This window comes from Fusarium poae, assembly GCF_019609905.1.
Source record: "Fusarium poae strain DAOMC 252244 chromosome Unknown contig_1, whole genome shotgun sequence".
NCBI classification, from domain to species: Eukaryota; Fungi; Ascomycota; class Sordariomycetes; order Hypocreales; family Nectriaceae; genus Fusarium; species Fusarium poae.
In genome coordinates this window covers 258,919-274,347 of record NW_025408659.1, presented here as the reverse complement: position 1 = coordinate 274,347, position 15,429 = coordinate 258,919, and the positions used below count along the sequence as shown (strand labels likewise).

General features: G+C 49.1%; 3 protein-coding genes across 3 annotated transcripts; 2 read left to right on the top strand and 1 right to left on the bottom strand.

Annotated features, from left to right (window-relative positions):
- Positions 1-1,648: 1,648 nt before the first annotated feature.
- FPOAC1_012900 (uncharacterized protein) lies at positions 1,649-1,939 on the top strand (the record flags this gene model as incomplete). Its single annotated transcript, XM_044857243.1, has 2 exons — positions 1,649-1,813; positions 1,871-1,939. The coding sequence occupies 2 exons, from the start codon at positions 1,649-1,651 to the stop codon at positions 1,937-1,939; spliced, it is 234 nt and encodes a 77-aa protein (XP_044701426.1).
- Positions 1,940-2,810: 871 nt separating this feature from the next.
- On the top strand, positions 2,811-3,623 carry FPOAC1_012899 (uncharacterized protein; the record flags this gene model as incomplete). Its single annotated transcript, XM_044857242.1, has 1 exon — positions 2,811-3,623. One exon carries the CDS (start codon positions 2,811-2,813, stop codon positions 3,621-3,623), a length of 813 nt encoding a protein of 270 aa, XP_044701425.1.
- Positions 3,624-11,267: 7,644 nt separating this feature from the next.
- FPOAC1_012898 (uncharacterized protein) lies at positions 11,268-12,223 on the bottom strand (the record flags this gene model as incomplete). Its single annotated transcript, XM_044857241.1, has 2 exons — positions 11,268-11,906; positions 12,125-12,223. The coding sequence occupies 2 exons, from the start codon at positions 12,221-12,223 to the stop codon at positions 11,268-11,270; spliced, it is 738 nt and encodes a 245-aa protein (XP_044701424.1).
- Between the last annotated feature and the right edge of the window lie 3,206 nt (positions 12,224-15,429).

Genomic DNA, 15,429 nt, shown 5'->3' with positions numbered 1-15,429 from the left:
GAGATATGAGCATTCGTCGCTGCGACTCATGGGTTCAGGTATTCGAATATACGTCGAAGCCGCCCATGCTCGGGCTGGCGAAAAGAGATATTGGCGTCGATCACCCACTCAAGGAGCAGTCTCTGGAAGTGGTCCCTGTCGAAACGCTGTATGAGGGCGTTCGCGATGGCTTGCTCTTTAGGGTCTGAGGTGTCAAGATTCAGCATCTCCACAATGTTCCTTGAGGGAGTCTTCTCCTGCTTTCCCTTCCAAAGAGCGGGTGGCTTCCTCCTCCCGGACTTATCGACAAGTCCGTGCTCCCTGAACAGATGTTTCTCGATATTCTGGGTGCCAACAGCAGAGAAGTCTGTCATCTTGGGCTTAGCTTTCCGAAGACAATGCTTGCAAACCCATTTCCTCTTCGTGGGAGAATCGCGGGCTTGAATGTCAAAGCCGTGCTGCCAAACCCACGAAGTCTGCCTGCCAACGCGTTCCGAAATCGAGAAACCCGGAAACTTGTGCCATGAGAAGGCTTTCCAATCTCCTGGCGAAGCATCCAAGTTATTAGGTGAAGCACTAGGTGCGCTGCAGTCGGGACTCTGGCACTTGACAGGTACGTTGGCGTCCATTTGAAGATTAGGAAAGGAATAGAATGCACGCAATGATCTTTCTGCAAGGGTCATGGGGCGCGACGACAGCTGAGACGCGTTTATAAACCCCTAATGCTAGGTGCAGTTGGCACGTGCATCAAAAATACGGGGCAAAAGTATTAGCAGGGGTCCTGTGGATGCGACTTATGGGACTACACGGACTGGGCGCTACCCTGAACCACTGCCATTAACGACAGTTTCAACCGATGGTCAACGTTGAAAGCATCTAGGTGGAATTGAAACAATCAATGGGAGTGTCAAATGGAATTGATTGAATTGATGCACGTGACTTCAACTTCCATAAAATTGACGGGATTGAGTTGATGGTTGAATTGATCGCCAGCCTGCCGTAAGAACAACACTGTAACTTTAGTCGATGTTAGAAGACCGAGAAAATCTCTCGAAATGGTTTTATTATCTTTTCTATAACTTTTGAAAAGCCTGCTAACCGCCTCACGGCCTTGAGTGCATGTCTTGTCTTGCGAACCCCGCATCAAACGTCATCATCGTCATGGGCCGTGAGCCGGATTCTTCGGGCGGGGGATATCATCGCCCCCAGCGAAAGAGTCAGAACAACGAAGGTACTGGAGATGGAGCAGCAAAATGCTGATGTGTAATAATAGGAGGAAAGTGACAGTAGTGAGGGAGCTCTGAGAAAAATAGTTGTTTATATGGCGCAGTAGTGCTGAGTAAATAGTTATATATTTTATAAAACTTGATTGTTGTTAATTACTGAGATGAGAGTTCTTCTCGGAAGTGCGTTGGTGAGATAGCTCAAACTAATGACACTTTTGTCTCGGGTACCACCTTATCGGCAATAAGCCTGCAGCCAGGGGTCCCTACATACATGATCACACGATGATCGATGGATCGTCATGTGTTGTGTGTTGTCTCACAAAGTTTTCCGTGACCATACGTATATCCTCCACACTTGTATCCTATATCTGGATAGATGCGCCAGCTTCCCTGGAGAGCCGTTGCGAGTTTATGACCTAACACAGGGCAATATCACCACCAAGATGTCGCAAACACCGCAAATATGGTTCCGCCCTATGCCCCTCATCCTCATCACGGATGAGGATCTGACATACCACGGGAAGATACTAAGTGTCAGGTATGAAGAAGGGCGACTTCGAGCAATTCACGCGACGATGTCCATCAGCGAGCATCGAGGCCGGCCAAGGGTAAGGCCCTACTTGATCATGTCAGACTAAAGATAAAGAGGAGATTGCCAATGTCAGCTAGCTCCCCAGCGACACCCTTCGCCCGAGAATCCAGACAAGTCTTTAAGTCCAAAGGTCGGACTATGATAACGGATAGGCTATGGAGTAGGAAAGATGTCCACGGCCGCCGTAGAGCTGGGAGAGTCTTGCCCCTATGGAGGATATGTGTTGGGCGGGTGGATGGATGCTATCTAGCAGAGATTGGAGAGAATGGATGAGGAAGTCACAGTCAAAGCAGGGAGTCGAGAGTGGTCGAGATTAGAATAGTGCTCGTCTTGGGTTATTCTTAAACCAGACACGAACTATCTCATTCTCTTCCTCATATTCCGGGTGCGACGCTCGAGGTTTGCAGATTGAGTTAAAGCGTGGCGCGTCATCGTGAGTCATAGCCCTCGCCTCATCCTGCTTTCCAGTTTTGAGTGGCCAATCACAACGATTAGATTTGCTCCGAGGACTCCTGGCCAATCATAGTACGGGACGATGGCGGTTGTATTCTAGCGAGGCGTGGAGTATCGAACCACAATAATCAGCCAGTTGTTGACTTAAAACCCCGATCTGCAGTGAGCAAAGAATTTAACCCCAAGAATGGGATGAATGAGGTCTAGTACGGGGTAAGCCTCTCACCCGTCTCGGTGCTCAGATGCTGGGCTGCACGCACCCTTTGACACTTCGGGATGTATCAAGACATGTGTTCCGGAAACTTAAGGGCCTTGGCCGGCAACCCAACCGCTCATTGATACCTCCAACGCTCATCTCTACACTTATTGACCCATTCAACAAGCCACTGCTTTTCAAGTGATTATATCTATGTCTACAATTCGTATATTCACATGATAGCCATCTATAGAGTATTGTTACGCCATTGTGCCTACCCTTGGCCGATAAATGAGCTATAGTAGGTTGATTTTTGCAACTATGCCTGACCAGTATGAGCTGATATTCTAAAGCAGATGCTCATATGAACTCCCTTCCGACCATGGGAGGGGTGACAATGCTCGACGGCTACACCCCAGACGATGCTATTGGAGATGATCTCACCGTATACGGGGCGGCCGTCCCGCCCTACCCACAATGGGAGCTCTCGGAGTCTATGAACCCGCCAGCCTTCCTGACCGCTTTCCAGAATGAAGTCGACATCACTACCTTATCCAGACAAGACTCCCTTTCCCAAGACCAATTCTTATTCTACGGGGAATCTAGTTCGGGAGACCGTTGGGTTGATACATACTCCACCGTCAAGAACCAGACTCTATCACCCGAACACCTGGTAACGGTCATTGACAAACCACCCTCAAACTTGACTCCTTCGATGCAGTTGTCGCAAGAGTCACTCAAAAAGCCCGAACGAAAGAGTAAGAAGCAGCTCAGTCAACGTGTAGCTCCAAAATCTGCTAGACGCAATGCCAGAGGAGACAATAACACGGATGATCAGAGGAGGAAAGGGATTGTTGCCGACGTAAATGGGATCAACGTCGGCAAAGGCGCGACTAGTCGCAAACACGCGGAACATAAGCGAGTGCGAGAGAGAAATCGCATCGCTGCCAATAGATTTCGCGCGAGAAAGAAGGAGGATCTGACAAAACTCCAGTGCGACGAACAAGCTATGGAGCAACGTCATATGATGCTAACTAGCTGCGTGAATGATTTAAAAGATGAGATTTTATATCTCAAGACGCAACTGTTACAGCACAAGAGTTGCAGCTGCACCCTAATACATCATCACATTGAGAAAGAAGCACAGCGTTATACTGACGCGCTGGGTCTGAGGTGACCACACTACAATATAGAGCCTTAATGGATTAAAAAAAGGCGATGGGGTGGATCCAGGCATTACACTCGAAGATAATACCGACTTCAATAGTCAGCACTGCATCTCGTCTTTGTCATCCTACTATACTACTAAGATACTGGATGGGATGACTTTATTTACGACGGTGGGTTTTATTTTATCATACATGCTATGCTTGTGGTGTTGGTCAAGCCATGTAAGGGCGGGATGGTGAGCTGTAAGATTTATTACCGCACGCAGCTGAGTTGAATGGAACCATAGGGCAAACTTTGATCCTGAGGAGTGGCTTTGTTGGAACTTCGACACAAATCTGATGGATATGACACTGTTGGAGATCAAAAATGTGAAACGACCAAGTCGGTGGCAAGGTGTGAAATAAGGTGGAACATTCCACGGAGGTGGTGCCTGTACATAAGTAGTTCTCCTACTGCATCTTTTGAAAGAATTAAGAAACCAAAAAACTCTTCCCATTTTAACACTTAACCCTGGAAGATCGGCCAATCCCGGCCGTACACGATCGTTACATAGTTTGCAGCAAGTTCGCGTGCCTCTGCTATGGTGAGTTCACTGGGAGCCTTCCGGGTTTTCCAGTCAAGTGCGTACTGACGACTATTGTTAGATTTTACCAACTACACCACACGCCACCAAAATGGGAATCCCCACTTAGAGCAATGCATGAGTGGTTTTTACATCTGACAACTACCATCCACAACCCCTCTTTCGGCAAGCAAAATAAAAAAAGCTTCACCAAAACTCACCAACTTCACTTACACAAATATTGGCCAACATAAATAGCTACTTGGAGGACAATGCCTTTGCTGAATATAGAAATGATTGGAGTTAACGATTGTAGCCCTCTAAGGTTGTGCGGGGTACGCGATGTATGCATACCGTGCTATGGAAATAGTGTTAATTCAATCATCAATTTCCTCGCCGCTCTTTTCTCTGTTTTTTGGCATTTTTCTGCGACAACAACAAAAGAATGCCTAGATCGAGACTTCGATGGAAATACACAGAGGAAGACATGGCAGAGGCCATATTAGATGTCACTGACAATCAGAGACCCAAACAACTCAACCAACTCAACGGACGACCGACCTATATTGAGTAAATTGGCTTAGTAATCGCCGACCTCTCGTTGAGTTGATCAACTGAACGCCTTCGTTGAATGGATTGACGTTGAGTTGGTGTGAGGGAGCGATCATGTGACTTTCATTCTTTATGAATATTCTCACTTTATGAATATTGTGCAAATAGCTTAAGTCAGAGTTCTCATTAGGAATCTCTTTCTCTCCTCGTAAACAGTCATTTTACCCAAGTCGCACTCGACCTCGTTCGTGCTCTTGTCCCGTCCCAGTTGGCCTAATTGACGAGATATTCGCAACATGCCCCACCAACTATTCCCAACCTTTCTCCTCTTCTGCCAACTCTCTCGCTCGGCCGAGAAATGACGCCATTGACTCTCTTGCGCCCGCCTCGCTTCTGGCGCTGCTCTCCACCTCGATTTGCGTGGGAACGAACAGAGGATCCAGGTCGTCGATTATCTTGGCTTGTAGCCACGAACGCAGCACTAGACACATCCCGATTATATCGACTTCGAGGCGGCTGCGCAGGGGAGTCACCAATCGACCTGCGGCAGAAAAGAGCCTCTCGCACTCGGCTGACATCGGCTGGATCGTGAGGAAATCAAGAGCCATTCGAGAGAGGCGGGGATATTGAGCTCGCTTATCCTGCCAATATGCGCTGGGGTCTCGAATATCGGTGTCTGTTGGAACCCAGCTTTGTTGCCACGCCACATAATATATTTGTGTCTGGTTGATGTTGATCCTGAAGTGTTCGGGATCATGATAATCCGCCGCGACTGCCTTGTACTCCTCCAGTTTCGCCATTAGGAATTCGAAGCCTTGGATGACATCCCAGATATTTCCGTACGAGCCGACCCATCCTCTCTTTCGTTTGCGTTGAATACCGTCTCCCTCAAGGGTTTTGACGGTGACCTCGTAGAATCCAAGAATCGTAGCGAGGTGTTCGAGGACGTCCCAGTCCTTGTCTGAAAGCTGGTTTTCGGATAGGCAAATTCGCGGTTGAACAACCGACCTCCTCATCAGGCCCGTCTTCTTCGACCTATTGTCCTGCTCCCAAGCTTGTTTGTGTTTAAGAATCATCACGTCGAGGTAAGGACGGAGTTTGATCGCGCGGCGGATCATGTAGAGCTGGGACAGCCATCTGGTATCGTTATCGACGGCGATGTTCAGACGCTTCCTCGCTCGAACTCTCGGATCGATAGATTGGTCCATATCAACCTGCTGAACACCTCGAAGAAGGTAACTCAGCACATCAGATCTGTCGATGTCAACAACGAGGTTATGGAGCTTCCCGACTGGCCCTCTCCTCCTCCAAAGATCGTGTTCAGTTTCAGATAACGCTGCTGCGCCGGAAAGCTGATTCTCAAATGCCTCTGGATTGGAGCCAAAAAGCAATGCTTTGGCAGAGAGGTTGAGTATGTGGCCAAAGCATCGACCTCTGCGCTTGCGTCCATCGAAGCCCAACTCTCCTCCGATCACAGCCATTGCTGAGTCGTTGTTTTCGGCGTTATCAAGCGTGAAATACCCGATCTTATTCTTTATACCATATGAACTGATAATCTCGAGGACTTCTGCTGCAATATTTGTGCCAGAATGGCGAGTAGAGACCTCGGGTACTCCAAGGACGATTTTGCGGGGCTTGTTTTTCTCGTCTTGGAAGAAGCACATAATCCCATATAGCGCGTGCCGATTTCCGGACCTCCAGCCATCAAAAGAGACGTGAATTAGGCCGGGAGAGCTCTGGAGGACCTCCATAACCTTCGTCTTGTGCTGTTCGTATGATGCCACGATTTTCCCGCGAATAGAGGTTGCGGAAAGATTGGCGTCACAGAGCTTCACGCAAGGGTTCAGATATGCGAAAATCTTCCTGAGCTTGTCGTGTTCTGCCGTTTCTAACGAGAGGTTGGCCTCCACGATCCATTCCATTAGAAGTCGTTGGAAATGCTTCTTGTCGAAATTCTTGATAAAGCCATTCGCAATTGCTTGTTCTCTAGGCTTATTGGTATCAAGCTTCATCAATTCGGCGATGGTTGACTGTCCCTTGGCCTTCCGTCCCTCTGCTCTTAGCTGCGAGGCTGATTTTGTCTTCCCTTCAGGCGCACAAATCCTGTGATCGTCATAGAGGTGGTTTAGGGTATTTTGGATGCCCGTTGATGTGAAGGTCTTTGGCTTAAGAGTGTTCTTGCGGATGCAAATTTTGCAAACCCACTTCCTGTCGTTGCCTTTCTGGATATCGTACCCATACTCCCAGGCCCAGGAATTAGTATCTCTAACCCTTTGAGACCAGGTGAAGCCGGGGAAACGGCGCCAAAGAGATTCTTCATACTCACTTCATATCAACGAAATCAACGAGATCCACCAATTTCAAGGTAATAGTGAGTTGGGCAGCTTACTAATAAAGTCCTCCATTGAGTTGGTTGAGTTGGCCGTTGATTACGTTGAGTTGTTTGGGTCTCTGCAGTCACATGGGCAACCTCATTCAACCAACATATACAGTACCTTCCCCGCTCCTCACCTGTTCAGATCATCCTCCTTCCTGCCCTCTCATGGCCCTCCACTGCGTTTCGTGACAACATTAGCCGACCAACCGTAGAAATATTTGACCCTCCTTGGAATATCAGCTATGTCTTTCCAACCGAACCTCTTTACGAATCCAAGCATGTTTGGAAGGCCGGTGAGTATTCACTTGATCTCAGCCGGGTGTATACCCCAACGCCGAAATCGTTGCCTCTCAGCCGAATCTGATCACATACCGCCCCCAGACAATAGAAATGATACCGAAGAACCGGTGGTATGCTGACTACTACAACGGCTCTCTCATGGCCCCCTCCAGCTGTTGAGGTTGAACATGATGGATGGTATATAGATAGTCCGATCCGTCAGTCATGTATATATAGCTAGGAAGGACATGTCTTGTCTGCAGTTAGATCTTCAACCTTATCATCAATCAATCTCATTACCTCACATCAATACCAGCATAGGCCTGATTCAACGGCCTAGAAACAGCACAACCATCAACACAGACGTAACAAAGACCCCTAAAATGTTGAATGCACAATTTAATTTATTTCCTAAGACTTAATTATAGCAGCGGCGGCAATGAAACCATGGTTTTCTATTATTGCGGCATGGAGCTGGCATGGCTACCTTGACCTTCCTTTCAGCTCCCCCACCCCTGACTCTTGGCATCAGGACAGGTTATCGTTGACGCCTCATAATCGAACTTGTTGCCTCTCTTAGTCCTGCATGTCTTCCTACCCCGCTCTACTTAGCGCGCTCAATCATTGACGGAATGGACATCTTCCGAGCCTCAAACAGCATAAGCCAGTGATGACTGCAGCGGTCCGCACAACCGCAACCTATTGTTTGTTATCTGTGAGGGGTGAAAATATGCAGCCGTCTCCCTTTTAACTCATGTTAACGGGGTCATGCAGCCAACAGTTATTTCCAATGTGATATCCCAGTAAGCCTGTTCTATTCTTAAGAAGAAAGGGATAGAAGTGACATGGAAAGGATATTTAACTTACGCAAGAAATTGTAATTATATACATACGAATTAATTATTTTTCGTGAGCACAACAGAGTTTATTTTCTCTCGGAATTTTAAGTATATCTCACTTCACCTCACTTCTCATATCTTCTCGTATGTTATCTTCTCCCAAGATGACATACTTCCGTTCGTCCGGCGGGGCTAATACGCTGCTTTGAGTGTCGGTCAATCTTTCTGCATTCAAATTAACAACAGCTTGCAGGTAGAAGGCCTCATTATTCATATCGCTTACTATGAATCATTGGCTGCACCAATTAGCGAGCCTCCCAATAGTTTAACTCTTATCGTGGCATGGACCGGCTTCGTTATAGGCTTAAGTGCCATGATCTGACGGATATTTGCAAGGAGTTGAAATATCACGAATTGTTCGCAAGATCTAACATTCGTGGTGATAGACCCTACCGGTATTTACCGGCCCTAGGCAACTACGCTCCTGCAGCGCTCATCATATGTCAATCAAATCAACTTTGGCCCCGAAGTTGATTTGATTGACAGCCCTCGAGCTCAAAGTTGATTTGTTTGATTTGATTGATACCCTTTTCAATTCCGTGAGTGGGGACCCCAACCCGAAGTCATCCCCCTCGTGTACACCAACACTTAGCTACCCACCCAACTACCTAACCTTACTCCGCCCTGCCTGACCTAGTTCTTGAGGCATTGAACATGTTCCAATGTATCTGCGCCCATCGAGAGCCTCTGAGAAGTCAACGTTAGCTTCGCTAGGCTGAATTGTCTCTCACAATCGCTCGCCATCGCTGGAATAGCAAAGACGTCCAGGGCAAAGCTGCTCAGTGAAGGAAACGAAGCCCTGTGGTCTCTCCACCATTCGATAGCATCCTGCGTATCCTGTGGCTCGAGACGGAGGTACCTTTCGAGCTCGCCGACACCGCCACCCGTCGCAAACGCTTTCTTTGTCTTGCTATTAATCCACCGAGTGTACTGATCATCCTCTTGACCCATCGTCCTTGGCGCTGCGTCGTACTTCGTTGTTTCCTCGCACAGTCCCTGGTTCGCGTCGTACCAACGGGTGAAGTAATCCTTGATCCCAGCCTTGGCATCACGAACCCAAGCGAGTTGCTCCTCAGACACCCAAGTCGCCTCTAACCAGCTGATCCCGAACCTCGGGTGAAGAATGATTGCTGCCGCAAACAAGGGAGATTCTCCGAGCTTGTCATAATACTCATTCAGCTTCTTCCACCCGTTGTTGATTGATGCCCGAATGTAGGCTCGATGGTCCGCTGGTAATGTGCTCTTTGCGACGTCTCGGACGCTGATCGTTTCTCCGCCGTAGAATAATCAGCCCGAGAATGCAACGGTAAGGCAGATTCTACGAATATCGGAGGTTGACTCCGCTGTGGTAGCGCGTAAACCTCATCCTCCTCAAAGCGGGCAGGGAGACGGCGAACGCGGCTTGGCCGACCGTTGGACTCTCGGAAATTTGCTGACGCCGTTGCAATCAGCTCCGCAGCATCCACTTGAGTTTCTCCCATCGTCTCCTCCGTAACCTCACTACAGAAGGCCTTCCAGTCCTCAAAATGCTCCAACAGATATTCCATTCCTATCAGCACCTCCCACAGGCGTCCATGGCTGTCACCTTTACCCCAGCCTTGCGTCCGCATCGTCTGAAGGTACATGGGTTTGAGAATCTCGTTGACTTCGCCAAGAACCCGCCAGTCTTCGCTGGACAATATGTCCTCCGCCGGGATCCGTCTTGCCCCGTCTTCCTCTTCTTGAGTTGCAAAGATAAATGCTCTGATATCTGTCTGCTTTCGCAAAGCCCTCTCAATCATCATGTAAGTGGAGTTCCACCGCGTTTCGTTGTTCATGACGACCTCGAGCTCGGCCGTGGATTCCTCGCAGAGCCGGTATTCCTCGTGATCCTGCTCTCGGGCAACTCGCTTGACTCGCTAGACTGGCTAGCTGGGGTGATCCGGTGAGCTCTACGCAGGTCTGTCAGCTGCTGGATATCTTGTCAATGAGATTGAACGGGATAAGCACAGACTTTCGAAGATGGTCCGCTGCGGAAGACGTGGCTTGCACCGAAAAGAACTCCGCTGCGCCTCTCATATCACATCGATTGCAGCACCAGACGTGACCTATCGGTAGATCCTGATAGTTCAGCTCAACTAGGAAGGTCCCGTGCGACCTAATCCAGCTCTTCCTGCCCTTTGCACCTTTTCGAGCTAACAAATCCTCCTGGACGAAGCGACGGTTCTTCCAGGTAATCTTGGACAGATTCTCAATGGTCGGGTTGGGAGGTAAAGCTCCAACGGCTGCTTCTTCCAACTGCTTGGCGACCGTTTTAGGCTGAGACAATCGTGAGAAGACGGAAGAAGGAGGTGTAGGGCAAGGTGTCAATGTTGTTGGCGGAAAGCCAGCTGGCGACGGGGAGAGTGGCGAGTTCGACATCCTACTGGTGAAATGGAATAGAAACCACGTGTAGAAGGGATTATTTCGATGGCGCGACATGGTTGGAAAACGCGTTCCACATTGCATACGCGCGGTGGGGTCATGCGTTAGATCACGATAGCAGATACTTAGCTTTGCCGCTAATTCCCCCGCTATTTGAGAGTAGACTTCCATCTGCGACTATCTAGTGTAGGGTAGTGGCTCGGGAAGATGTGGATTTTCCCTCGAGATTAGACGATCACATGATGCATATGTAATATGTCAATTATTTCAACTTTAGAAATGTGTGATTTGATTTGATTGAAAGGAAGAATTCGACGGTTTGATTGATTTGATTGGGGTGATTGATTGATTGAGTTGACATATGATGAGCGCTGCCCTCAGATCAGGATCAGTTCAGGCTTCAGGCTTCAGGCTGTGACAAAAACTACCAGGATGATATAATTATTTCCTTAAGACTTATTTCAATTAACTTCGAAGTCATCAAGCCATCGCGGTCGTTTCCTGTTCCGCTGCGATCGTCCCGAGTCCCGATATGCCGCCACTACCTCCCGACCGCTCTCGACAACTAAAGAAGGCCTTTTAGGCCGAGTTTTTATGGCTGGGTGACGTCGACGCCTTTGTATTCGGGGTACTTAATGCTTCGTTGGGTGGCTTGAATAATACGGGGGGCTGGGTGATTGTGGGAACGACGATGATTTCGTCCTGAATGCCCCCATTCTCTTCGAGACCATCTGAGCCATTCTGCCGTGCCTGATGCTTCGGTTGTATATTCCGCTGATTCTGCTTCTTCATCTCAATCCGAAGCTGCCGGTTTGCTTCTCTCTCAAGCTGCTTTGTTTCTTTTTCCCGCCGTTTTCTTTCCTTTTTCTCCTCCCGCTGCCTCTTCCTCTCCAATACCTGTTGCTTTTGCTCCGCTACTCCTTTCTGTCGCAGAGCCTTTTCAGTTCTCTTCTGGAGAACCTCCTCTTCCTTCTGCGCCTCCATTTCAGCTTTCTTCTGGCGAGCTTGGGCGATCTTTTGCGGGCTAAACACCTGAGCTGAATTAGGATCCACACGATCAAAGATATAGTCTTTCAGGGCTTTACCACGCTGCCCGCGCTGTTTTTCACCGATAATTGTCTCACGGAGGCCTTCGTTCTCATGCCTGAGTAGTTCAACCTCAGCCTGAAGGCCTTCAAGGGTTCTCTTTAGCTTTCGGGCGCCTGTGTCCGAGCCAGGCTGGCGAATCTATCTACATCTATCTACCGGCACCTCATGTAGATAGATGTAGATGCTTAGTCATAATTTGCAATGTAGATAGATAGATGTAGGCTACATGTAGATGTAGATAGATTCGGTAGATAGACGGTCGGCTAATCCTCGGCCGTGTCGTCGCCCACCTCCTTCAGTAAACCTTCATACCCTTCTAGTAGCCCAGCCCGTAACCACGACCTTACCGTCTGAGTAACGGCAATTGTGCTTGCATCTAAGCGCGACCTCTTGGGCGAAACCATACTACCAGCGGAAGAAAAGGTCCTCTCACACTCAGAAGCCATTGCTGGGACCGAGAGGATGTCAATCAGTGATGTTATTGGATTGGAGGCAATTTGGATTGGACTGGATTTGTCGGAAAATGACTGGACTGGATTTGGGTTTCTCGAAGATTTGGACTGGATTGGATTGATTGGCAACCAGCTCCTGGAGCTCCAATGGTCTAACCTGATAAGGTAAGAGCTAAGCCTAATTGAGTGGTCATGAGGGGTCTCCCGTCGCAGCTCCCGTCGACATGACGCGCGAACCATCGTTCCGCTATTGGGAGATTGCTGCGCCATTAAAAGCATGGAGGCAAACGCGTCGTTCGCGACTTCAGCAGTCCTTCTACTGTGGCAAACGTGTCTGAACAGTCCACTCACCAGCTACACCATGGCCACTATCTCCAGCTATTTCGGTGCTGCCAGCGGTCGCCGTCCTGATTCTGACAGAGTTATTCTTGCTCCAACGTATATTAGTCCTCGCCCAAACGACCTCGACGGAATTCTGATTGAGCCCGACGAATTCAAGCTGAATGGGAAGCAATATGTACGCTATGTTGTTGTGGCAAAGTCTCAAAAGCACACCAAGAAAAGGACATCAGTCGTCTGGCAGTATGGTGAAGACATACAACTCAAGAAGGACCTGACGAAGAGGTTCTGGTACTGTTATCTGTGCGAACAACAGCAGCGCCAACAGGGACTTCCTATTTCCGGCAAGGGCAACTGTACTGCCTTAGACCATCTGGAATCGAAACACCAAATCGATAGGGAGACTGGTGAGCGCAGACATGCGAAGCGTCACCCATCGCAGCCATCAATCGTCGACTTCAACAACATATCCACCCTTGTATTCAAACGCCGATTTGACGAGTTCAAGGAACTTCTTATTCGATGGATCGTCTATTGCCACATCGCCTTCTTTCAAATCGAGAACCTCTACTTTCGCGAACTCCTCTTCTATATTTTCCCTGGCCTGACAACACTCCTTCCAAAGGCGAGACTAGTGGTTCGCAGATGGATAATAGAGGCCTTTGAGGCACGAAAGGACAGCCTGCGTCAAGAAATGCAAACGGCCCACAGCAATATATCGATATCGTTCGATATATGGACGTCACCGAACTATCAGGCTATCCTTGGATGTGTCGCGCACTTTATCAACAGAAGCGGCAAGAGAAGAACGGTTGTCCTGGCTCTTCGCGAACTAGTTGGCGAACATTCAGGTGAGAATATGGCAGATGTCCTCCTACATATATTTGATGACTACGGGATCAGTGGCCGGATCGGTTATTTCATGGCAGACAATGCAAGTTCTAATGATGCCTGCATCGACCTGGTCCTGAAGGCTCTTTACCCGAACATGAGCAGGAAACATCGCGTACGACGACGCCTTCGGGTGTTTTGGCCATATCGTCAATCTCTGCGCCCAGGCGTTTATTATGGGAAAGGATGCTGCGAAGACCTGCAAGGATCTGGACTCTGCGTATAGAGAAGGGGACTACTCACGGATTCGTGAGCTGTGGAAGAAGCGCGGTGCAATTGGGAGGCTCCGTAATATCGTACGATAGGTACATTAGAGCTAGCCCTCAACGGCGCCAATTCTTCAGATTAATACAAATTGGCGGCGATCTGGCTGCATTTAACGGATTGGAGGTAAGCTCCCCTAGTGCGCGTCGCAAGGTAGTCGCGGCGTCCTACACTTCCGGTTTCAGTACTGACGTTGGAGTTTGCTGCAGCTTGTCCAAAGTCAGTCCACGCGCTGGAATTCTTATTTCTTATCAATTTGACGCGCTCTTAATGTCAAAGAACGTATCCAGCTCTTCTGCGATCAATATGAGCCTCCACAAAGCGACAGAGACGTCCTGGACCAACGCCTCAGCCCACGGCAATGGGACGAACTCGGACACCTCCATGACCAACTTGAGACATTCTACGAGGCCACAGTAATGAACGAAGGCAGACAGTGGACTCTTGCGGATCATTTTCAATCGCTGGACTGGCTTATGGACGAAATCCACCTTGCTCGGCGAAAGTTTGAACAGCTCGCTGAAGACGCCCTGCGGAAGCGTGGCCCGAATAGACAGGATAAGCATGACGAATTCGACGACTATAACTGGCTTGCTGCGGCTGCAGAAGTTGCTTGGCAGAAATGCGAGAAGTACTACAACAAGGCCGATGAATCGCCCGCTTACTACGCCGCCATATCGTTGAATCCAAGCCTTAAGAACCAATGGTACTATCAGGTTTGGAATGGCAGTGATGACAAGCGTGCCTGGATCCAAGCTGCCGTTGGAGCAGTTAAGGAGCTCTGGGTTGACGAATACAAAGGCAAGTTCGCCCACGGCGCGCCAGTTCCTACCCACGTATTTAAGAGCCCAGAACCGAAAGAGAAATCGTTTACTTCGGTGAGAAACCACAAGCGTCTCAAACTACGCCACACCGACCCTCATTCAAGCCCCGAACTGCCCTCAACGGATCACTACAATGAGTTTATCACCACTGACGTTATCGGCCTTAATGATGACGAGGAATTCGACCCCATCCAGTACTGGAATGAACGTTACCACTCGCAGACAGACCTAGCTCGTATGGCGCTGGACGTTTTAGCCCTGCCTCCCATGTCGGATGAGTGTGAGCGCCTTTTTAGCAGCGCCAAGCTCCTCCTTACAGATCATCGCTCACGGCTCCGGATGGACGTCATTGAAGCCAGCGAGTGCTTACGAGCTTGGTATGGTCGCCCGAAGCAGAAGGCATTTGAGGACTCTGCCATCGGTTTGATGGAAGGCGAGGCAGGGAGTACAGTTGGGGCGGATGGGCCGGGTGAGGGAGAGTAAGGCGGCGAAGATGATGGAAGCGAGAAGTCGAACATACTGGAGACGCAAGTTACTGTAGAACATGAGCTCTGTAGTTAGGTGGTGTTATAGCCCAAGGACAAGAACAGTTCCACTCCAAGTCTGCTTATTCAGCGGCTTATTGACTGTCCCAAAAAGGTAAAAATGTGAACTGGATCGGTTCTGGATCACCTGGAGGCTGCCTGTCCCCACGTCTGGACTGGATTGGATCGAGGCTCGGATCCAGCTCCAATCCAATCCAATAACATCACTGGACCGAACTAGAGACAGTCGGCAGGACGGGCGACGAGGATGTCAAGCAGCTCCTGAAGAGCCTGTCCTTGTACGGCTTCCGCCAGCCGATGTCGAGGGAGAGCAGTTTGAGTGCGCGGCGAAAGATCA